At 45.4% G+C, this 25306-nt stretch overlaps 1 protein-coding gene across 2 annotated transcripts in view; it reads left to right on the top strand.

Annotated features, from left to right (window-relative positions):
• MAP3K3 (mitogen-activated protein kinase kinase kinase 3) overlaps positions 1-25306 on the top strand; it is a 1347292-nt gene that overhangs the window by 530015 nt on the left and 791971 nt on the right. For both annotated transcript variants that reach the window (XM_086923814.1, XM_086923815.1), the window contains exon 5: positions 15518-15631. In XM_086923814.1, the coding sequence (XP_086779940.1) occupies positions 15518-15631 (114 nt within the window). The remainder of the gene's footprint in view (positions 1-15517; positions 15632-25306) is intronic.

Here is a 25306-nt window from a genome sequence, read left to right as displayed (position 1 = left end):
GTCTGTCTATCTATCGCCCTCACTCTATCTATATGTCTATCTATCGCCCTCACTCTATCTATCTATCTATCTATCTATCTATCTATCTATCTATCTATCTATCTATATCTATCTATCGCCCTCACTCTATCTATCCCGTTCACTCTATCTATCAGTCTATCTATCACACTCACTCTATCGCCCTCACTCTATCTGTCTATCTATCTGTCTATCTATCTATCGCCCTCACTCTATCTATCTATCTATCTATCTATCTATCTATCTATCTATCTATCTATCTATCTATCTATCTGTCTATCTATCTATCGCCCTCACTCTATCTATCTATTTATGGCCCTCACTCTATCTGCCTATCTATCTATCGCCCTCACTCTATCTATCTGTCTGTCTATCTATCGCCATCACTCTATCTATCTATCTATCTATCTATCTATCTATCTATTAATCTATCGCCCTCACTCTATCTGTCTATCTATCTATTGCCCTCACTCTATCTATCTATTTATGGCCCTCACTCTATCTGCCTATCTATTTATCGCCCTCACTCTATCTATCTGTCTATCCATCGCCCTCACTCTATCTATCTATCTATCTATATCTATCTATCGCCCTCACTCTATCTAGCGCCCTCACTCTATCTATCGCCCTCACACTTATCTATCTATCTATCTCCCTCTCTATCTATCTATCGCCCGCACTCACTCTATCTATCTGTCTATCTATGGCCTTCACTCTATCTATCTATCTATATCTATCTATCGCCCTCACTCTATCTATCCCGTTCACTCTATCTGTCTATCTATCGCCCTCACTCTATCGGTCTATCTATCACACTCACTCTATCGCCCTCACACTTACCTATCTATCTATCTATCTATCTATCTATCTATCTATCTATCTATCTATCTATCTATCTATCTATCTATCTATCTATCTATCTATCTCCTCACTCTTTCTATCTATCGCTCTCACTCTATCTATCCATCGCCCTCACTCTATCTATGTCCCTCACTCTATCCGTCTATCGCCCGCACTCTATCTGTCTATCTGTCTATCGCCCTCACTCTATCTGTCTATCTATCTATCGCCCTCACTCTATCTGTCTATCGCACTCACTCTATCGCCATCACTCTATCTATCTATCTATCTATCTATCTATCTATCTATCTATCTATCTATCTATCTATCTATCTATCTATCGCCCCTCTCTATCTATCTATCTATCGCCCTCACTCTATCTATCTCCCTCACTCTATCTATCTATCTGTCTATCTATCGCCCTCTCTCAATCGGTCAATCGCACTCAACCTATCGCCATCACTCTATCTATCTATCTATCTATCTATCTATCTATCTATCTATCTATCTATCTATCTATCTATCTATCTATCTATCTATCTATCTCCCTCACTGTATCTATCTTTCGCCCTCACTCTTTCTATCTATCTATCGCCATCACTCTATCTATCTATCTATCTATCTATCTATCTATCTATCTATCTATCTATCTATCTATCTATCTATCTATCTATCTATCTCCCTCACTCTATCTATCGCCCTCACTGTATCTGTCTATCTATCTATCGCCCTCACTCTATCGCCCTCTATCTATCTATCGCCCTCACTCTATCTATCTATCACCCTCACTCTATCTATCTATCACCCTCACTCTATCTATCTATCACCCTCACTCTATCTATCTATCACCCTCACTCTATCTATCTATCACCCTCACTCTTTCTATCTATCGCCCTTACTCTATCTATCTATGATGGAAGAGAAGAAGGCGAATTGCCTCATGATGATGTGACTGGAGATCCTTGGGATGAATATGTAATCCCCATGCCTTCGCCTCCTATACTGCAACCATCTGACTCACCACCGGAGGATATTGGCGGCTTTCATAATATCATGCAAAGGGCTGCTACGCGGTTTGAACTTCCGTTCACTATTGAGCAGTCAGATAGTTTTCTTCACGACTTTAAAGAAGGGTATAGGAGAATCACCAGGGCTATACCGATTATAGATTTCATCTGGAAGGAAGGCTTTAAGATTATGAAGGCGCCTGCCTCTATTCCTGCAGTCCTTCCTGGAATCGAGAAGAAATATCGGGCAACACCAGATGCTCCATCTTGTCTGCTGGGTCACCCGCGCCCTGATTCTGTAATTTCGCAGGCCGCACAACCGAGGTCAATAAATCAGTCTACCCCAATATCTACAACACCAGATAAAGAGGGCAGATGATTGGACTTGATAGGAAAAAAGTTCTCCACCAATGCTGCGTCGTCCATCAAGGCAGCTAATTCTCTGGCAATTTAGGCACGTTATGACCGCCAGATGTGGTCAGATTATCGGAATTTCTGGAGCTGATACCTGAAGATCGTCAGCAAGAAGCACGAAGGATAGTGCTCAAAGGAGAACGGGCTGCATCAGAAATAATTGATTGCGGCTTGATTGCGGCTTAGACATTGCAAACACTAACTTTAGGCAGCTAGCAGGAGCTGCTGTTTCCAGACGCCAGGGATGGCTCTGAGCGACCTCTTTTAGACCGGAGGTGCAGACTAAGATTCTTGATATGGCTTACGATGGTAAATCACTCTTTGGTAAGCATATAGATGACGCTTTATTGACCATCAAAACAGACACGGACACGGCTAAGTCGCTGGGTACCCTGCAATATAAGAGAGGATCTTTCAGAGGATCTAAGGGTCGTGGTTTTTCCTCGAGAGGAAATTACCACAATCAGCAAAACAGACAATACCAGTCTCAATACAAACAGCCTTATTACCAATCGTCGTACAGGCAATCATCTTCAAGCAATTTCTCTTGTCAAGGCGGATGCCGGCGATCGAGCAATCAAGGCCGCAACTCAAATAAACGACAATGAGCTTTGCCGCACGCCAGTCCAACCTTCTCCCCTCCCTGTGGGCGCGAAGATCTCAGCCTTTTTCCATCAATGGCAGAACATCACATCAGGTCAGTGGGTCCTCGACCTTGTTCAAAGAGGACACACTCTGGAGTTCTTAAGGAAACGACCTACGACCCCGCCCAAGGACACCCCTCCCCCCTGTTTTCACTTACTGTTCACAGAAGCCTTAAAGATGTTCCGCAAGAATGCAAAAGAAAGAGTTCCAGTGTCATAAAAAGGGAAAGGATTCTACTCTTGATTCTTCATCATAAAGAAGAAATCGGGGGAGTGGCGCCCGATTCTCGATTTGCGCAGACTCAACAAGTTTTCGGATGGTGACGTTGACCGATGTGTAGAGCTGCCTCAACGAAGGGGACTTCATGGCTTCTCTGGACCTGAAAAAAGCTTACTTCCATATCCCTATACACCCCAAACATCGCAAATACCTACGATTCACTGTGGCTGGCGTCCGCTTTCAGTTCAAGGTGCTTCCATTCGTGCTGAAATCAGCCCCAAGAATATTCACAAAATGCCTAGCTCCAGGCTCAGCCACACTGAGGTCTCAAGGAATACAAGTCTTTCCATACCTCGAGGATTGGCTGCTCAAGGGTCCATCAAAACAGGCTACGAGACAAGCTGTAAAAAGTTGCCTCCATCTATTCTCAAATCTGGGACTTACTCTCAACGCCAGCAAGTCACAGTTGCAACCCCTCCAAGTTCTAACCTTTCTGGGAGCAACTCTAGACACCCAACAATACAAAGCGTTCTTGACTCAGGATCGCCAGAACATATTACAAAGCCTGGCAAGGTTGATTTCAAGAAAAAAGTCAGTTTCTGTCCGAACATTCGCTTCTCTTCTGGGGATGTGCTCTTCGGCGATCAGTCTAGTCCCACTTGCAAGACTCAAGATGAGACCGCTGCAAGAAGAGCTGCACAAACAATGGCAGCAGGCCGGAGGTTCATTCGACGATTCCATAAAGGTGACCACACGAATGATACAGGCTCTCCACTGGTGGTCAAGAAGAAGCAATCTGTCTCCGGGTCTCACGTTCCTGGACACTTTCCCAGACTTTGTCCTGACTACGGATGCATCTATGGAGGGGTGGGGAGGACTCCTCCAAGACCTTCAAATTCAGGGTCGTTGGTCTCAGCAAAAACACATCAACAGTCTCGAACTGAGGGCCATTTTACTCTCTCTGCAAGCATTCCTTCAGAGAATTGAGAACTCCTCTGTGCTGGTGCCTACGGACAATACCACCAGCATGTATTCAATCAACAAACAAGGCGGGACAAGGTCTCTCTTCCTATCGCAGCAAGCTCAAGAGATGTGGGAGTGGGTTATCAAGCATGGCATAACCCGCAAAGCAGAGCATTTCAAAGGAACTCAAAATTCCCTAGCCGACAACCTCAGCAGATCTCTCGCAGGTTGCCACGAATGGGAGTTGGAGCAATTGCAGGTGATCAGGATCTTCCAAATGTGGGGCACACCAACTCTAGACCTGTTTGCAACGCAACAGAACAGCAAATGCCTTTATTATGCCAGCAGATTTCCTCAGCGGGGATCAAGACGGAATGCTCTGTCCATGCGATGGGCAGGGATTTATGCATACGCTTTTCTCCCGATACCATTAATCCCGAGGGTTCTGCAAAAGATGAAGAGGGAACATTGCAGTCTCATCCTAATTGCTCCTCGCTGGCCGAGGCAGTATTGGTTCCAGGTGTTACTTCTGTTGTCACAACAACATCCGATTCGCCTCAATCCAACACTATCCATGTTGACAAGGGAGAGAGGTCAGATTCTGCATCCGGATCCATAATAGCTGCACTTGCACGCATGGCTCCTGACTTCTTAGAATTCAAAGATCTCAGAATTTCTCAGGACTGTAGAGATATTCTATCTAAAGCCCCCGCTCAAAGTACTATCAAAACATACCGCTTTAAATGGAAGCGCTTCTGTCATTGGTGCGAAACAAATAACCTACATCCACTTCAGGCCCCACCAGATGATATTCTTCCCTATTTACTATCACTAGCTAAATCAGGTCTAGTATTCTCATCTATCAAAGTCCATCTCGCTGCGACTTCTAGACTCAGAAAGAGTTCTAACAAGCCATCACTCTGTTCTTCGTCACTTATCAAACAATTTCTAAAAGGGCTATTCCGGGCTTTTCCTCCAGTTCGACCTCCACCTCCAGAGTGGGATCTCAATACAGTTTTATCTCAATTGATGAGGAGACCTTTTGAACCAATTCACAAGACTGATCTAAAATTTTTAACCTGGAAGGTGGCGCTTTTGTTAGCTCTCACTTTAGCCCAGAGGGTTAGTGAAATCCAGGCTTTCGCAATTTCAGAACCTTTTCTACATTTCTCTAAGGATTACGTTACTTTGCAAACAAATCCAAAATTCATTCCAAAGGTACCGTCTCAATTCCACCTGAACCAGCCAGTAAAGCTAAAGACTTTTCCCCCGGATCCAGTTACACCGGCAGAAAAGGCTTTGCTTCTCTTGATGTGAAACGTTGCTTGAAGTTCTACCTTCAAAGGACTAAGGATATAAGAAAATCTAATCAGCTGTTGATCGCTTATGGTCAAGCCACGATGGGACGAGCCGTTACAAAAGCAACGGTAGCCAGATGGTTATCTTCTGTCATGCGGTTTTGCCATGATAAAGCCAACAAACCTTTGCTCAGGAAGGTGAAATCGCATTCCACCAGAACTATGTCGGCTTCTACAGCCTTATTTGCTGGAGTCTCACTGGAGAACATTTGTCGTGCTGCGACATGGAAAAATGTCCACACATCCACGAAGCACTTCTGCTTACAATCTGTGTCGCAGGACGATGCAGCAGTGGGACAAGCTTTTCTGCAACATCTCCTTCATTAAGATTAGATTTTAATGTTTCTCTTATTGCATTTTATGATGTATGAGTATAATCATATGCACTGTAGTGTTTCTGGTGGTCAGATTATGTTTCCTAATATGAAGTATGTTAGCTGACTATATTTATTTCATTCAGAAGGTTTCTGCATTTTTATGTATTCACATAGTCTACTGCTTTATACCCTTCCGGATGTGTGGGGGATATGTAGATTTACTCTTTGTCTCCCACCTTCCGCAAACGACATTATTGGGCTTACTGCTTGCTATTTTGAATCAGGCATGTGAATCTATGAAAGAGACCCCAATACTGGATAAGAGAACAAGTTACTTACCTGTAACGACAGTTATCCAGTATTGGTATCTTTCATAGATTCACATGCACCCACCCTCCTCCCCGGCAGGACAGTTCTCTGATGAGGAGGAGGGTGGGTACGCATACACCACCAACTGATCCGGACTGCCAAGAAAGCCGCATTCAAAGACCGACTAGACAACAACGCCCACAACAGCAAGGAATTATTCAACATCGTCAAAGAGTTTACCAACCCCACTGCCAACTCCAACGACATCACTCCCTCTCAAACCCTTTGCGACTCCTTAGCTTCGTTCCTCCACGACAAAATCGCAGACATCCACAACAGCTTCGACAACCAACCCGGAGACCAAGCCACCCAACCTTCTACCATACCTTCACCCCCCTTGAACATCCTTAATAACTGGAACCCAATCTCCGCTGAGGACACCATCCGCCTGATGAACTCCATCCACTCAGGATCCCCCACAGACCCATGCCCTCACCACATCTTCAACAAAGCAGACTCCATCATAGCACCACACCTCCGGGACGTCATCAACTGCTCCCTCAACTCCGCCACCTTCCCGGAAAGCTGGAAACACACCGAACTCAGCGCCCTTCTGAAAAAACCCACAACTGACCCCACCGAACTCAAAAACTACCGCCCCATCTCGCTCCTTCCATTCCCGGCCAAAGTCAATGAGAAAGCTGTCAACAACCAGCTCGCCGCCTTCCTCGAAACCAACAAATCCCTCGACTCCTCACAGTCCGGCTTCCGAGCCAAACACAGCACTGAGACCGCACTCATCGCAGCAACAGACGACATTCGAACTCTACTGGACAATGGAGACACAGTCGCCCTCATCCTCCTCGACCTCTCCGCAGCCTTCGACATATTCTGTCATAGCACCCTGTTACAACGCCTCAGAAACATCGGAATCCAAGGAAAAGCACTGGAATGGATCACCTCGTTCCTTGCCGGAAGAACTCAGAGAGTCCGCCTCCCACCGTTCAAGTCAGAAGCCACCGAAGTCATTTGCGGCGTGCCACAAGGATCCTCTCTTAGCCCCACTCTCTTCAACGTATACATGAGCCCCCTTACGACCATCGCACGCCAACACAACCTCAACATCATCTCCTACGCTGATGACACTCAACTGATCCTCTCACTCACCAATGACCCTAACAGCACCAAAATCAACCTACATGAAGGAATGAAAGAAGTAGCCGAGTGGATGAAGCACAGCCGTCTGAAACTGAATTCAGATAAAACAGAAGTCCTTATCTTAGGTACCTCCCCCTCCGCCTGGGACGACTCTTGGTGGCCAGAGGCCCTTGGAAAAGCACCCATCCCGACGGACCACGCACGGAACCTGGGCGTCATCCTGGACTCCTCACTCTCGATGACCAGACAAGTCAACGCCGTTTCATCATCTTGCTTCAACATTCTTCGCATGCTCAGAAAAACATTTCGCTGGATCCCCACCGAAACTAGAAAAACGGTCACCCACGCACTGGTTACAAGCCGCCTGGACTACGGAAACACCCTATACGCCGGTACCACCGCAAAACTTCAGAAAAAACTCCAACGCATCCAGAACGCATCAGCCAGACTCATACTAGACATCCCGCGTAAAGACCACATTTCTGGTCACCTGAAAAACCTCCACTGGCTCCCCGTCAATAAGAGGATAACTTTCCGCCTCCTCACCCACGCACACAAAGCACTTTACGAACTTGGACCCGAATGCCTCAACACGCAACTTTCCTTCTACACCCCCTCCCGCCAGCTACGCTCTTCCAACCAAGCCCTTGCTGCTGTTCCTCGCATCAACAAAACCACCATGGGAAGAAGATCCTTCTCCTACCTGGCGGCTAAAACCTGGAACTCACTTCCCATTCACCTTCGCCTCACTCAAAACCACCTAGCATTCAGAAAGCAACTTAAAACCTGGATATTCGACAAGTAAGTCTCCACCCTTCGTCAAGCGCCATGAGACCCTCAGGGTATGTAGCACGCTATATAAATTATCTGACTGACTATCTGACTGAATCTACTTCTCACTTGTGCGAGGACAATCTGAGGAGGGTATGCAGACAAAAAATATCGATATTTAAATATCGATATACAATAATATCGAAGTTTAAATTTCGAAGGGACATAATATAGAAGGTAAGTAATATTGATAGATTTAATATCGATATTAGTAATATCGAAGTGTTAAATATCGATGTTAGTAATATCGATGTTAATAATTTCGGTTACTAATATTGATTTTTTAAAATTATTTTTGTGTATATTATGTATTTATTATGTTTTAAATTTATTTTTATGTAATTTTGTATTTTAGTACTGTAGCGGGTTTGGGGTTTATAGGGGAATAGGGTGGGAAGTAATTTAATTATGTTAAATTATTTATTAATTAGTAGGAATTATAAATTAATTTTAATTAATTGGTAATTGTTTTTAATTAATTGGTAATTTTAATTATTTGATTAATTGATAATTATGTTCTGTACCGGGTTGTGGGTTTGTAGGGGAATAGGGTTGGAAGTAATTTAATTATGTTAAATTAATTAATAATTAGTAGGAATTATAAATTAATTTTAATTGGTAATTTTAATTATTTGGTAATTAATTTTAATTAATTGATTAATTGATAATTATGTTCTGTAGCGGGTTGTGGGTTTATAGGGGAATCGGGTGGGAAGTCATTTAAATGTATTAAGTAAAAATGTTTTTTAATTAATTGTTTTGTTAATTATATAATTGTTAATTAATTATTAATTGGTAATTAAATAATATTAAATGGTATTTTCTATTAATTCTTTTAGGTAAATATATTTTGCTAATCATGATTTTAATAATTATGTATCGGTATTTGTAAATGGTTTATATTTATTTAATAGTTATGTTTTTTTATTATTTTTAAAAAAACATTTATTTATAAGTATGCTATTTTTACCCCTACGCTATCCAACACTTTCCCTACTGTTGCACTCTCTGGAGTTGGACTAGTAATTGTTACCCCTACGCTATCCAACACTTTCCCTACTGTTGCATTCTCTGGAGTGGGAATAGTAATTGTTACCCCTACGCTATCCAACACTTTCACTACTGTTGCACTCTCTGGAGTGGGAATAGTAATTGTTACCCTTACGCTATCCAACAATTTATCTACTGTTGCACTCTCTGGAGTTGGAATAGTAATTGTTACCCCTACGCTATCCAACACTTTACCTACTATTGCTCTCTCTGGAGTGGGAATAGTAATTTTTACCCGTACGCAATCCAAAATGTATTACATTTTTTTTGTTTTACATTTTTATTAATTGTTATTTATATTATTATTTGATGTATATAAATTTATTTGTAATTTATTATATTTTCATTTATTTATAAGTTATTAAAACAATTTATTAGAGGTATTATTAATGAAGTATATACTATGTATTATATCTTTATTATTATTAGTTTTTATTACATTATTTATTACGTTTAAACATTATAATATATTTTTAAGTATGTTTATTACATTTATAAGTATTATATTGTTAATATTCCATGTTTTTTAATTAAAAAAAAAGATATTTTTTAAAAAACGATATTTTGACATCGATATTATTTTTTCGATATTTTTGTACTTACCTTATTAGAGATAGGATCTCGATATTAATGTAATCGATATTTTTGTTCCGATATTTTGGTAGGTAGATATATGTTTGTAGTCAATATTTTGTCATAGATTCTCTGAGGAGAACTGCCTTTGCTGAGAAGGTTCTAGAGGGTGCTGGCATCTGATTGGTTGGAGCTGTTTTTGAGCTCTTTTGGGCCTACTGTCTTGTCAGCCTACTACAAACTTATTCTAAGGCACTGCTTTTATATATATTTTTACCGTGGGACTCCCGACTCGGCGACAGGGAATGATTCAGGCATGTGAATCTATGAAAGATACCAATACTGGATAACTGTAGTTACAGGTAAGTAAATTGTTTTCTTACTTGAGATATTATTTTGTTTCACTAGCAAATGTTTTCAAATTGCTTTTCCCATGATTGCCAAACTACTACAGGACGGCAGTTTCACCTCGAGGTTCTGTGCTGTAATCTCTAGGATTTCTAGGCGGCGAAGCATAAGATTGAGAGAAGCTATGTAAATAGAACATCTCAGCAGGTTTTGTTTCAACTAGGGCCTTATTGACACTGGTCGCCATCTAGAAGTGTCTGTCAATGCACACATTAACGGCTCCTTTGCAGCAGAGGCTCAACCAGTGCCAAATTTCGGAGGGGGCGGGGGAGGGAGGGGGATGGCTGATTCTTCCAGTAATATGCAGAATGGAGATGCAGGGGCTCTAAAAGGGGTGAAAACACAACAAAGCCTCCTTAGCACGTAAGTGGTCTTTTATGGACCTGTTAAGTATTCGGGTGTAGCTGTGTGTGCCCGGGAAGCTGTCTCAGCCCGGGCTGACACACACGAGGTGGGGGGGCGGCTGAAGCCCTTTGAGCTCTATGGGGGATGCGCGCCTGATAGCTAGCCAGTCTCATTAGGAACTGCAAATTCTGTCCAAGCAAAGTTGCTACACGTTCCGTTCGTAATATAAGCCCGGCTGCTGGCCCATGGGCATCCGCAGAAATTTTTCCAGGGGGGGGCTAACCTGGCAAACAAAGGGGCGTGGCTAATGTTAATCAATAGGGGCGGGGCTAAAATGGCAGACAATCGGTATCGGGTAATGCTCAGGCTAAGCTGAGAAAAAAAGTGGTGAATTCTGCATTTGAAGCTGGACAACAACTAGAGCACCCTTATGAACCCTAATATTACCCCCTGGCCCCTTAAAACTCATACATTCCATGATCCCTGAAATTAGCCCCCTGGCGCCCCATAACCGCCCTGACCCCTAAAATTGTGCCCTTGGCACCCCAAAACCCATACCTGTCCTGAACCCTAAAATGTCACCCCTTGCAACCCAAAACCCATACCCACCCTGAACTCTAAAATGTTCCCCCTGGTATCCCAAAACCCATACCCACCCTGAACTCTTAATTTACCCCCTGCTATCCCAAAACCCATACCCACCCTGAACCCTAAAATTACCCCTGCCCCCCAAAAACTCATTCTCGCCCTGTACCCTAACGTTACCCCTGGCACCCCAAAACCCATATCCTCCCTGAACCCTTACATTTCCCCTGGCACCCCAAAATCCATACCCGCCCTGAACCCTAAAATTACCCCTGGCACCCCAAAACTTATACCCACCTTGAACACTAAACTTATCACTGCCACCCCAAATCCCATACCCACCCTAAACCCTAAAATTACCCCACTGGCATCCCAATGCTGAACGCTACGGGGCAGATTTACAAGCCCCTTGCGCCACTTTTGTGTCACTTGTAACATGGGAAAAGTGACGCTAAAGTGGCCCAAGGGGCTTGTAAATATGCCCCTACAAGCTTACACTACATTTGCATATTCGGAGGGGACTGTCCTCCTTGACGTTTCCATGCATGTACGTCTAAAACACCGTAACCTAGATATCCAGCCAGTAGGTAATTCTGGTGATGCTGTAGAATGCATTAAAGTTTGTGGAACTTACTTAAAAACTGCTGCCTGCTCTTCTGATACTATTCAGTGAAGTTGGGCTAATCAGCAGCACTGCCGTCCTGGCATCCAGCCCCTCCCAAAGGTCTCACTTTCTAGATAGGTGTGGGTCAAATGTCTCCTGGATTCTCCTTGCCTGGGCCTCCTCTGCTTCTTCGTCGGTGCCCTTGGATGCAAAAAGAGACAGATCCATGGCCCTGTTCACCTTTTATCTGGTGAGCAGCGCCGTGAATGTGTATTCCATACAAGTGCACAGACAGCAGGGAGAAAGGGATGAAAGTGCAGGTGACGCTTTTCCTTTGTGAAGTAATTCCTGCTGGTGTCATAGCCCAGGTTTTGCTGTCTGTGCACTTGTATGGAATACACATCTATACAAGTGCACAGACAGCAAACCCTGGGCTATGATGCCAGCAGAAATTCCTACACAAAAGAAAAGTGTCACCTGCACTGGCCATCCCTTTCCCCCTGCTGTGCACATCTTCCCACTCCCACCCCATGAGGAGGCAGCTGGAAGTGGTGATTTGTCATTCTGAGGGGTGTGAATGTTATAAGAATGTGTGTGCCTGTCTGAGACAGCTTACCGACACAGCACACTCACACAGCCGCACCCAAGTACTTAAGACAGGTCGTTAAAAGACCATTTACTTGGTAATGAGGCTTTGTTGTGTTTTCACCCCTACTTAGAGCCCCTGCATCTCCACTCTGACCATGGCTTTGGCTGGATGAATTAGCCCCCCCCCCCTCCTGAAATTTGAGGGAGACGAGTTGACGTGAGGTTTATAAGAGAGGTGAACCAGGGATTGAAGATGCAGAGTGGTGACCGTGATGGGGCAGACATTTAATGCAGTTTCCTTTTCAAATGGGTTTATTGTACAAATCTAATTTGACAGACTCGCAGAAAGCAAATGCTGCTACCTTTCCATGGCGTCTGAAAGTTTTTTCCTGGAAGTTGGGTCGACAAGTTGATCAGGTTCTTTTCTTCCTTCATGTGGTGGGGATGAGTGGGTTGCAGGGCGCCTGCACTTGTCGCCTCTGTCATTGGTAGCCCACTGGTTGCATTTGAATGCCGAGGATCACCACCCCCCCCCCCCTCCCACGCCCCCCTCCTCCAACCACCGGCACCTGGAGGGGTCGCTGTGATGTCTAGGGTGACAAACTGGCATGGGTGCAAATTCAGGACAGTGAATGTAAAAAGTTAGGACAAAGGGTCAAAATTTGGGACAAAAATTCAGGACAGCGGGTCAAAATTCAGGACAAAAGGTAAGGTTTACAGACACATCAGAGAAGGTTGCGCAATAGTATATAAGTAAGTAAATAGACAACCACTAAAGTACAAGTGAAAATAAGTTTATATTAGGTTGAGACAATTATGCACTTCATGGTTAGTCAGTATACGCGCAGCTTTAAGCAAATGTGCAGGTCTTTTTGTGGTAACAAAACCGCCACCACCTTTCCAGCTCCCACAGAAAACACCTGATGCCCAGTCCGGCCAGTCTGGCCTTGATACCAACCTCCAGTGGCGCCCCTCATCTTCACATAGACCCTCTCTCATGTGTTTTTAATTTCTTCTATAGTGCTACTCATCCCAAGTATGTGGGGCAGAATTTTGGAGTGCGTTACAACACACACACATATTATAAACAGACAAACACTCATATAAATGAGAAAGTCAATGTATAGGAAATGTGGCTTAAGATAATGAGGATTACAATGTGTAATCATACTTTCATCCATCATTCAGTCTTTCACCATTCATTCTGTCCTTCCATCTGTGTGCCCAACAATGTCTATATTCTTCCATTTACCAACCTATCCATCACGTTTCCTTCCATTCATCATTTCACTTATCTATCCCTCAATCTACCCTTTACTCATCCATCGTCCATCCTTTCACCCTATCCATCCATACACTCATCCATACACTCTTCCACCCATCCATCCATTAACTCATCCATCCAGCCATTCACCCGTTCAGTCATCCATTTACCCATCTTCCTTCCTTTTTCATTTCCCCTTTCACTTAGCCATCCATCCATCCTTCCATCCATCTACTCATCCACTCATGAATCCATCCATTAAGCCTATCATTCATCCATCCTTTCACTCATCCATCCACCCTTTCACTCCTTCACTCATCGATCCATCCTTTTGTCCATCTGCCCGCCCTTTCACTCACTCATCCAGCCTTACATCCACCCTTTCACTCATCCGTCCGTCCATCCATTCACCCTTTCACTTATCAATTCATCAATCCACCCTTTTACTTAGCAATTCATCAATCCATCAACCATTTCACTCATCCATCCACCCATTCACTCGCCCGTCATCCACCCTTTCACTCATCCATCCATCAATCATTTCACTCATCTATCCAGCCATCCATCCATCCACCCATCCCTTACTTACTCACTCACCTTTTCACATTAATTATGAGACCTATCGAGAATTCCACCCTCGCTGTAGTTCCTAAAGCAAGGGGTGGGATGGAGCAGGGTTCACTATGCCCCTTCACATAGGCAATCTGAAAAAGTGGAAGGCATGAGTCATGCATGATGCACAGTGCCTTGACGTGGGATGACTGTGACATGGTGTTGTTTCCAGAGCTTTAAGTGGGATGTAAAAACTAGGGGGTTCACTCCAAAAGGGTGTTTGATGTAATAAAATGCTTGACTTAAAACACATAAGCTAAAAATCTGTGCTTAATATAATGTGCCGTCCGACTGGTATTTTTGTTGCTTCTGTCATTGCATCTATATACATAATACAACATTTATTCCTACAACAAGCCAGAACTATTGGCTTTCGCTATGGTTGTTAGTTGCGTAAAATAAAAAGCAGCAACCATGGCTGCTATACTATAACTATAATCCTTTACTTTGAACTTGTTTCACCACCTTCCTTTGGTTAACTGGATTCTCACCTAGCAGCAGAATGGACGTTTTTGCACTTCAAGGTCACAGAATGCCCTGCCATGGACTAAGGCTGGAGGAGACCACCACATGCTGTGTCAGCCCAGACTGACCCATTGTCATTCTGTATGTGGCAATCAGCCCCATACAGAATGATAATGGACGGGGTGGGGCTGCTTTTGTGCACAGGGGAGTGCGAGGTGGCCTGAGGCTTTTTGCAGGGGAACAGTGCTGTTTCCTGCAGTGCTCAAAATTAAGGCGGACGGTTGGATGATGTCCTGCCTGAGGATGAGCCCCGGCGTCAGGCCTCCCTTCGGGAGGCATTTGTTACATAGGCGTGCGCAGGGGGGCAAGGAGAGGCGCTCCGGCCCTGCGGACGCCCATGACTGCTGCCCCAGAGTACCGGTACTCTCCCTTGCCAAGGAGAAGTTCCGGTACTCAAGGTGGAACAATTTGGAAGTGCCGGTACTCAGTACCGGTGAGTACCGTCCCATTTAAAGCACTGGACAGGGAAAGATAAAGAGTCAAGATAAAGAGTCAAGATACTAACATCAGCGCGCGTGGTTGGTGTTTATATGCGGCTCTGTTCTGCCATTTCTAGGGCAGTGCGAAGCCTAGGCAGAGCCACACAACACCTCCAGTCTGACGCTTTCGGATATTCCAAAGGTGAAGAATCAGCAGTTAGATAGGGCATCCATCTGAAAGAGCTTTAACTTATTCATTTTTAACTTCACTTTTCTACATTTTATGGCTATCATTTTTGTAGACCACTTACAGAAAAAGTGAAAGACATAAGACCTGGAAACACACGGAGTGAGTATTGTACCAGTGGTGTAGCCTTTTACTATGTTTGAATTTCTCTTTTGTTTTGGTGCTCTATTTTTTAATTGCTTGACCTATTGGTCTGTTTCTTTCTTTGCAAATTGCAGTTATCCATTCCATTAAAGACTCAAGATGACCTAGATAAAGCTGTCGATCTTTTGGACCGAAGTGTCTGCATGAAAAGCCTACGGATATCGCTGATGTCCCATGACCGAAATCAGGTAGGTCCTTTTTTTTTAATGTGACATGTAGCATAAAATTCATGTGTAATTTATTTGGTTATTTCCTGAAGCCCATGTCATTGTATTTACCTTGACTATAGTAATGACATGCTTTTTTTGTTTTGTAACATTAGCAAATTGGCTAACCTCATTTAAAAAAAAAATTGGGACTGATTAAGTCATGTGCAGCATACTTTCTACCAGTAGCCTTTTGCAGTGTAGAAGACCTTAACGCAGTGAAACAAGATAGAACTCATCACAGAGCTTCACTTTTTCCAGAGCAGGTCAAACCAACAGAATCGCTAAACATCTGTCCGCGCCATCCCCCACCCCCGCTTCCCCCTTTACATATAAATGTGCTTATGACCATTTCAAGTATGATAGAGGTGGACATGCAGTGGGTACTCCTGCTATGTACCCGGAGTTTCCTGGCCCTTGTCCCTTCTGAGGGTCTTTAGTAGATCTTCCATAGGATACTGATGGGCACTTAGAAAAACAGCGAGCTATAAAGTTCTTTCTGATGCAGCATGCCATAACAAATCCCATGATATTCCTAAGCATCTTCGTTGGATGATCAAATCTGGGTAAAACCTCTGTCTCATTGGAGGGTTGGAAGTAGCTGGTACCATAACCCTTTGCTGCCCTACCTCCAACTTCATTTGAAAGTGGCCTAGCCCCAAATGGCTGCTAGGATTCTGGCATGCAACAACAAGTAGTGGTATTCCTTTATAACATATTTAATCATGTATACTAGGAATTCAAGCAGTGGACATTCAATAATCTTTCATTTTACATTTTCAAAATCATTTTGATTTGTTTCGATTTGTTTCAAACATTATGCATGATACATTAAATGTATCATGCATAATGTTTGAAATAAATCGAAATGAATTTGAAAATGTAAAATGAAAGATTATTGAATGTCCACTGCTTGAATTCCTAGTATACATGATTAAATATGTTATAAAGGAATACCACTTCTTGTTGTTGCATGCTAGAGTCCTAGCAGCCATTTGGGGCTAGGCCACTTTCAATTGTATTTCAACGCTAGCCGGCGTCAATCTGACATAGCACACATATCAAAATAGTCGCTCTAAGTAAAAAAACGCGAGTGTGATTCCCACATACATACATTGTTCTAAAAATTCTACCTCTAACTTCACCATTTCTGACTGTGCTAGCCAGTATGTTTTTCTGCTTTCAAGACTTATCATGTATCCCTGGACAGGTGGTTAATTATGTTGAGTACTGTGATTATCAGCAGTGTTCTCTACTGTAGGATCACCAATCAACCTGAATGACTACCATCCATATGTCCAATCTGACGTGCTTAAGAATTGGTGGATGCTGGTGTTTTTTAGTCCTAATATACAGGCCATGTTACCTGCAGATGATGCTTGTGAGGCTGCCTACTGACCCTTCCTTGGTTAATGCACATAGCCTGTGATGACTGGGGCTGCTTACTTCTGCCCTAACGTTTAGGTGTGTCCATGTGTGATTAGCACATGAAGGTAAGTTGAACCAAGTAGGCTTATGTGTTTGTGTGTTTGTTTAGCACATGTGAGGGTAAGTTGACCCAAGTTGGGGGCAGTGGGGCGTGAGGGGAGTGAAATGACATGTGCCTCCCTATGTGTTTGGGTGTAGGCTAGAATATCAAGGCCAAAAATATTGATCAGCAAGGATATCGGCTACCATAGTATTGTCATTATATATATATATATAGGTAAATGTACATTAACTATTGCTGCACATTCCGATAGTTGGTGTGCTGTTCTCAGATTTATTTTAGTTTACAAGATTTTGCAGTACAAGAGGTCCTGTTGCTGGCTCCTTAGTGGTCTCCTCTCCTGATGTTTACCTCTGGTATTCTGGGCCACTCTGGTCCCTGTTGTTTCATGTCTTTGTCTCTGGTGAATGGAAGATGTTTTCTCAAATGGACAGAGGAGCCTGTTTCTGTGCTGTTGCTCCAAATCTCACCCTGGACTTGTCCTCTTTGTTTTGGTCTTTTTTCCCTCGACCCCTTTACACCTATCCGGTTAAGAGGTGTTCCTGCTGTCCGATGTTGTGCTTGATCTGAGGGCAGGTCATTGGTTTGAGGTTCCCCTTCAACTCCAACCTCGATGAACTCTTTAGACTCTGTTCCTGCCTAGCTGTGCAGAGGCTGCCTACTGACCCTTCCTTGGTTAATGAAGGTGCTAGTGCATGACTTGGTGTCTGCACCATGCCTGGTGCTGGTCAGTTCTACTTCGTAGTTGTTATGGATTCTCATGCTGCCCCCTCTCAAGTCCACCCAGGCTGTACTACTAGGCTCTTGCCCCCACCAGCTCCCTCTAGTGTACGTTTGGGCACTATGGAGTTTCCAAGCCCATTTAATGCCGTTCTGCCAGTTACCTCTTCCCAGATGTCGATCGGCTTTGATCAGCTGTTTAGCACCATCCAGGGGTCAACATGTTTTATCATCACCCACGATAATAGCGCAGTGGCTAGAACAGCACAGGGCCTAAACCCCGACCTATAAGGTGTTGGGTGTCATGGCAGATTAAAGGTTTGGCCCTGATCCTGTTGCTGTTTCTCCTCACGCATTACATTCTTGACCCCAGAGTCCTGGACACACTGCACTCTGTTTAGAGTCCTCTGCTTTTAGGTCTCGGCCTGCGTAGGCTGCGCTTGCGCAGTCTCGCTGGCGAGATTTTATGTTTCTAGATAATGGGGCTTAAACGCGCCCCTCTTCTCCATTGGCTGGCTTCCTAAACGGAGGCCAGCCATTGGAGAAGAGGTTTGTCTTTCTATTTAAGCCCCGTCTTTTTCGGATTGATGGTTGTGTTTTTTTGTTTCTTTCTCTCCTCTTCCCATTGGCTGGAATTTTACATTCCAGCCAATGGGAAGAGTAGAGAAAGAAAAACACGCCCCTCAATCTGAAAAAGACGGGGCGTTTCTCCGATCCATTTCTGCTGGAACTCGGAGAAACATGGTGGTGTGCATGGCGTGGTCCGAGATTCATGGCCGTGTAATGCCTCCTGAAACGTAACTATAGGTTCGTACCTGTTCCCACTGTTAACACAAACAGCATGCGGCGCATCTTACTACCGCCATGTATGCTATTTCTATTAACAGGGAGAAGGAGGAGAGCGGGCAGCTCTCGGGTTACAGTTTGTGCAGCAGCCACACGCAGCACGTTTCACAACAGATTTCCAGTCGGCCGCTGCAGGCAACCGCGAGGAAGGGAAGTAAACACAGCCCTAAACCTCTTCTGGCTGCGCACCTCCACATGTGCCTCTCCTGCTGGAGTGCCCTCGCTTGATCTTGAACTGCACACAGAGAGGGCATTTCGCAGAGGCCCGTGCACGGCGGCCGGACAGGGGGAGTGCATCTATATTAGACTGCTTCTTCGACTGCTTCTTTTTTGCGTGCACATGTCTTCGAAGGCTGTGGCGGTGGAGGCTCTCAGGGACGGTGCTGGGCGCGAGGCTCCTGCCACAGGTTGCAGCTGAGTGACGCACCAGCGGCCGGAGGTGTTGGGGAGACTTTCTTGATTGCAGAAGCGGGGGACCCTGCAGGAGTTTGACTCCACCGGGCACCCGTGCCCCCTGCGGGCATGCAGCTCAGCACTCCCCTCCGGTAGGACCCAAGGCAGCGCCTCAGGCAAGAGGGGGGACTGACCCAGCGCCAACATGAGCGACAGCAGCAAGGGCATCACCTTCTCCGTGCCCACCTCCCTGCTGCCCGGCATTCCGCCGCAGGAGTGGCCGCCTCGGGGCGCCCCCCTGCAGACCCCGGCGGCTGACAACCTCTGGCACGAGGTGGAGGAGGGCGGCGGGCAGGCGACGGTGTACCCGGCCCGCTGCGGTCCAAGCCCGGGTCCAGCAGCACCTTCGTGGTGTACGTGGTGAAAGAGGCCAGCCCCGGCGTGCAGGCCTGGGAGGGCGCCGCGCTGGAGAGCCTGCAGGAGGCATGCGAGGGGGCCGGCGTCTGCCTTGAGATGCGGCCCTCCGGCAAGCTGGACTTCTGGGAGACCGGCGTGCTGGACCGCTTCTACAATGCAGGTCAGAGGGCTGCGGGCGAGCCGCCACCGGCCCTGCCGTCTGATAACTACCATGCACAAAATATACCATGCAAGCCTCCATGGAGCTTTGGTAGCGTGCTAACAACCTATCGTGCATAGGTGTCGATGGTGTAGCAAGTGCAGTGGCACCGAGACTCAGGGCCCTAGCGCCCGCGGAACCATGATTGTAGTTGTATCTTTATTACCCAGCCAGCTGTCCGGTGGCCTATTTCATTACCTGCACGGGGCCGTTGGCACCTTAGACAGCCTTTTAGCCACACTTCTCAACTGCCAACCAGCCACCAGTTCCCTGCAGCCTCTGCCTACCTGCAGCCACACTGCTCCTCTTGTTTGCCTCCAACCAAGCCGCCCAGACATCTGCCCTGCATCCTGTTTCCTTACTAGGGCCTGGTATCCACTGTGTCCTGACCCCTGCCTCCTGGGTGTGCACGCCAATTGCTTGCCATGCAACGTGCATCCTGCCAAGTACCCTACCCAGCCTAAATGTCAGTTCTGCCTGCACCCTACCTACCCTTCAGCAGCTCCGCAGCTTGTGCCATTCCACTTCCTTCCCAGAACACTCTCTTGCAGCATGTGCCCCATCCCGTCACCTCTGTGGTCTAATTAGCTACCCTAACTAGCATGCTCTTTGACCCGACCTGCTTGCTGACTACAGTTTGTTTAGCCTGCTCTCTACCGTGACCTGCTTGCTTGCAGCTTCTTTAGTCTGCATTTTTCTTCTTCTGGCTGTTTGCACCTCGTGGTGCGGGTGAGGAGTGTGGAGAGGGGGATCCGAGAGTCAGGACGTACCCAGTTTTAGAAAATTAGTAATACTAAATTTTGTGAAAAGACAAGATTAATTGCACGGGTTGGAATGCTTCAGCTGAAGTGTGGGGCAGGGAGTGTTCTGTGATGCGAAACCAAGGGAGGGGCAGAAAGCCAGACAAGCCTTTTTTGCCAGGGGGCCTGCTTCCCCAAAAGAAACGTAAATGTACTCAACTGGTCAATCTGCCAGTGGGTTCATCCCACTTAAAGCCCTGGGGTACAGTGCGCTGGCTCCGGTGAGACTGGCTCCCTCGCCCCCTTCAGTTTACAGAAAGACCTGGGCCGAGGACAGTCTGCGTGGCATGTAAACAGCATGGCTCCCTTAGGAGGGACTACCATTGGTAGGGTACCCCCTCAGTTTCTGCAGAGTACCCTGGCTGAGGTCAGTGTGTGTGGGATGCAGCAAGTTGGCTCCGGTGTCACTGGCTCGCTTGCACTCTTCAGTTTACAGCAAAGACCTGGCACCGGTTTTCCTCGATTGGGGCTGCCATTGAGATGCGGTGAGGTGCCCTCCCCCACTGGTATCACCAGGCTTATCAGCATTTGGCACACTGGCTGGCTCTGTAGGCAGCAAGCAGGTGTGTGTGGCTCCATATGTGTGTGTGTGTGTGTGTGTGTGGCTCTGTGTGTGTGGCTCTGTGTGTGTGTGTGTGCGCCTCTGTGTGTGTGTGTGTGTGTGTGTGCGCCTCTGTGTGTGTGTGTGTGTGTGGCTCTGTGTGTGTGGCTCTGTGTGTGTGTGGCTCTGTGTGTGTGTGCGTGGCTCTGTGTGTGTGTGCGTGGCTCTGTGTGTGGCTCTGTGTGTGTGTGGCTCTGTGTATGTGTGGGCCTCTGTGTGTGGGGCTCTGTGTGTGTGGGGCTCTGTGTGTGTGGGGCTCTGTGTGTGTGGGGCTCTGTGTGTGTGGGGCTCTGTGTGTGTGGGGCTCTGTGTGTGTGGGGCTCTGTGTGTGTGGGGCTCTGTGTGTGTGGGGCTCTGTGTGTGTGTGGTTCTGTGTGTGTGTGGTTCTGTGTGTGTGTGACTGTGTGTGTGGCTCTGTGTGTATGTGCCTCTGTGTGTGTGTGTGTGTGCCTCTCAGTGTGTGTGTGCCTCTGTGTGTGTGTGGCTCTGTGTGTGTGTGGCTCTGTGTGTTACTCTGTGTGTGTGTGGCTCTGTGTGTGTGTGTGGCTCTGTGTGTGGCTCTGTGTGTGTATGTGGCTCTGTGTGTGGCTCTGTGTGTGTGTGTGGCTCTGTGTGTGTGTGTGGCTTTGTTTGTGTGGCTCTGTGTGTGTGGCTGTGTGTGTGTGTGTCGCTCTGTGTGTGTGTGTGTGTGGCTCTGTGTGTGTGTGTGGCTCTGCGTGTGTGGCTCTGTGTGTGGGTGTGGGTGCAAATGCAATAGGTCTCGTATTTGCGAGAGATGAAGCTATTGGGATTGTAAATGACAATGCCATTTATTTATCTGTTTTCAAAACCAACACATAAATAAAAAATTTGTCATTTACAATGCCAATAGCTCTAACTTTTTCGAAGGCGAGACCGTTGCATTGTAAATGCTTGTTCCATTATGACTTCGGGTAAGATGTGCAAAATCGTGCAGGATTTCACAGAAGTGTTTTCTGCTTGCTCTTCTTCAAAGTTACATGAAGACTTCTGCATGCCTTTCTTGGTACCTGTGGCTAGGATTCTGAGTCTAGGGTTGACTATGAAAGGAAGGGCCCAAGATTTTCTTTCATACGACTTTTCTTGCTTTATTTATACTCTATGTAAAACGTAGGCCGTCTTGAATTTTCCTCAACCTACAATAGAGTTTAAAACCAACTTATTGATGGAAATGTGTCCGACACGCACTACATATTTTTAGTCATTGCTGCCCTTTAATGAGGCACAGATGTAGTTTGTTAAGTTTATTTGAAATTGACCATCCTCCACTTAAGCGGTCAGCTGCTGGGTTGTGCGTTGTTACCTCCTTATGACCCTGATCGTTTTCATTCTATACCTGTGTCTGATAGTCTTGTAGAAAGATTATCTATGGCTCACAGGGTTGATGATGTGCCTCCACTTTTGTCTTCATGCAGTGTGGTATGGAAGAGGTTTCACATCCTGTTTTGGAGATGGCGTAGATTGTGGTTCAGCTTCTTCCTAATCTTGTCTATCTATTTTGCTTATGTGATTCATGATGGCCCTGCTTAAAGAGCTTATTATGTCAACCATAGCAAGGTTGACTCTGTGCTCAGAGCAGTTTCCCTTGGACCGCCCAGACAGACTTTTCATGAATTGTTTCTTTATGGTTTCCATATTTTCAGAGCTGGAGGTGAGCATGTCTAGAGATGCATAAACAGTGGCATTTTCTTTCCCATTCTTAGTAGCTGGCTTTTCCTGAGAAGATATTTTAGAGGATGAACAGGCAGGCTTATATGGTGGTTGGTGGGCTAGGATGTGTGTTCACAATCATCATGCTTTTCTTGGTTTTGGAGGGAACCTTTCTTCTTTGAGCGTTTTAAAATATTTTTTAAATCTTTTTATTAAAGACATCTAAATAAGCTCAGTCACAACTTTGAGAGTTCTTGAGGTGGGTCAGAGTCTTCTTACTAGGCTTCACCTTCTCATTTACATCTGTCTGATGATTCTGCACTAATATTGTGCAGTATTGGATGTCTTTTTCTGGAGGTGTCCCTATTGTATGTTAGGTTTAATTTGTTATAATTGTCAGCTACATCCCAGGGAGCAAGGAGTGTGTTCTTGGGAGCTCACTTTCCGTTCTGTTTAAAAGCAGCTGGTATTGGAAGGAAGCCTCTCTATTAGATTTCTAATTGTGTCAGACTTCACTTCTGTCTACCAATACATGGTTTTGGCTGGTTTAAGTTGCTGATGTAATTCAGACCTTTTGTCTGTTTCTATCCTAGTACCCTACTCCAGTGGGTACTCCTTTGATATTGATACGCAAGTTGAGGAATATTTAGATAGAACGATCCTTCAGAAGTAAAACTTACTTACCCTTGATAGCAATCTTTATGGTATGTACTGTCTCTACCAGCAAATTACTCAAAAACCTGACCACCACCCCTTTTTGAGAAGAGGCTGATAGCATGGTAGGGGATAGGGGTTTGTTTCACTTAAGTTTTTCTCTGCCACCTTTTGTTTGGTGGGTGGGATGCCAAGAGCTGGCATTAATTCACCCAGTATCACCATATTTGGCCCTGTGACATCCCATCTAGGGAGGTTTCTTAGCTGACGAGGAGCCATGGCACTACCTACCTGTGTAAGAGATCTGTTAACATTATTTCCAGATCCATTCTGTGATTTGGTAGAGACTCATGAGTTGAGGAATCTGCTGGTAGATAATTCGCTAGAAAGATAATTGCTGAAGGTAAGCAACTGTTTTTTCACTTAACTTTAGAACATATGTGTGTACACATGAATGTTACATAGGTGGCGGTAGGGCATGTGTTTTTGGTTGGATCAGACTTGTAATTGAAAAGGCTTTTTTGTTTTGCTAATAACTTTGGCACCATTAAGATCAGCACAAAAAACAGTAAAAAAGTTAAACCTTGGGTTCTTCAAGGCAGATTTTGAATAGATCTGTCAAGCGGGGGCCACAAAAACAGGAAGGTTCCAAAAATTACAATAAAGTAGAACTTTATTCAAGGAAGTGTCAGTAGAACCTTATTCAAGGAAGTATCTTTTCTTGGTTTTATGTGTATCTGTTCAGTAGTTTTTAAGAAATAATGTTTTAAAAGCGTTCTGGTCTGTACATGAATAGGTTACATTTGAGAAATATCTGTACCATTAATCTATAGATTCCCTATGGATTCGCAAATCCACAGAGGATCCACAAATCGAGTTAAAAATAAATAAAGGCATGTATAGTGGACAAGTGAGCTTTTTATCCACTCCCTCTGCCTGGGATCACTTTTGGTGGCCAGCCACCCTGGGAGCCGCACCCACTGACCACGCACGCAACCTGGGGATCATCCTGGACTCATTGCTCTTTATGAGCCAGCAAGTCAACGCCGTCTTCTCCTCGTGCTTCAACACCCTCCACAAGGTCTACAGATGGTTTCCCACCGGAACCAGAAGGACGGTCACACAGGCCCTCTTCTGCAGCAGACTGGACTACGGCAACGCCCCCTATCAGGGACCACAGTCAAGCTCCAGAAGAGACTCCAACGCATACAGAACTCCTCAGCACACCTCATCCTCAACATACCCCGCCACACCCATATCACTGCCCACCTGAAAGACCTGCACTGGCTCCCAGTCAACAGGAGGATCACCTTCAAGCTCCTCACCCACGCCCACAAAACACTGCTCAACGCCTTAACAGCATACCTCAACAAGCTTCTCACCTTCTACACCCTGAACCGCCAGCTTCGCTCCTCCGACCTCGCCACCATCCCACGCATCCACAGAACCTTCACTGGCGGTAGATCCTTCTCCTATCTCACCGCCAAGACATGGAGCACCCCCCCCCCCCCACACAGCTGCGACAGACCCATTACCTGCTGACCTTCAGGAGACTTCTTAAGACCTGGCTGTTCGAGCAGTAGCTGCACCCCCACCCCGCTCAGCGCCTTGAACCCTCACGGGTGATTAGTGCGCTGTACAAATGAATGAAAGATTGATTAATTGATTGATTTATCCCTTTGGCCAATGCAAATTCACTAATTCAAACCATTAAAAAATAAAGATCAGATTGGACGAAAGCCTTTTTTCTCTATTGTACCTTTGGATCTTTATAAGGGGACAGGGTGAACACACCCATACCTCGAGACCATAGTTGGTGGACCTCAAAATGGTCCTCCTTAGAATTAATAAAAAAATATATTCATGGATT

The sequence above is a fragment of the Lissotriton vulgaris genome, chromosome 5 (genome assembly GCF_964263255.1).
Source record: "Lissotriton vulgaris chromosome 5, aLisVul1.2, whole genome shotgun sequence".
NCBI lineage: Eukaryota > Metazoa > Chordata > Amphibia > Caudata > Salamandridae > Lissotriton > Lissotriton vulgaris.
The sequence above is the reverse complement of the archived record's forward strand: the minus strand, read 5'-3'. Positions and strand labels throughout refer to the sequence as shown.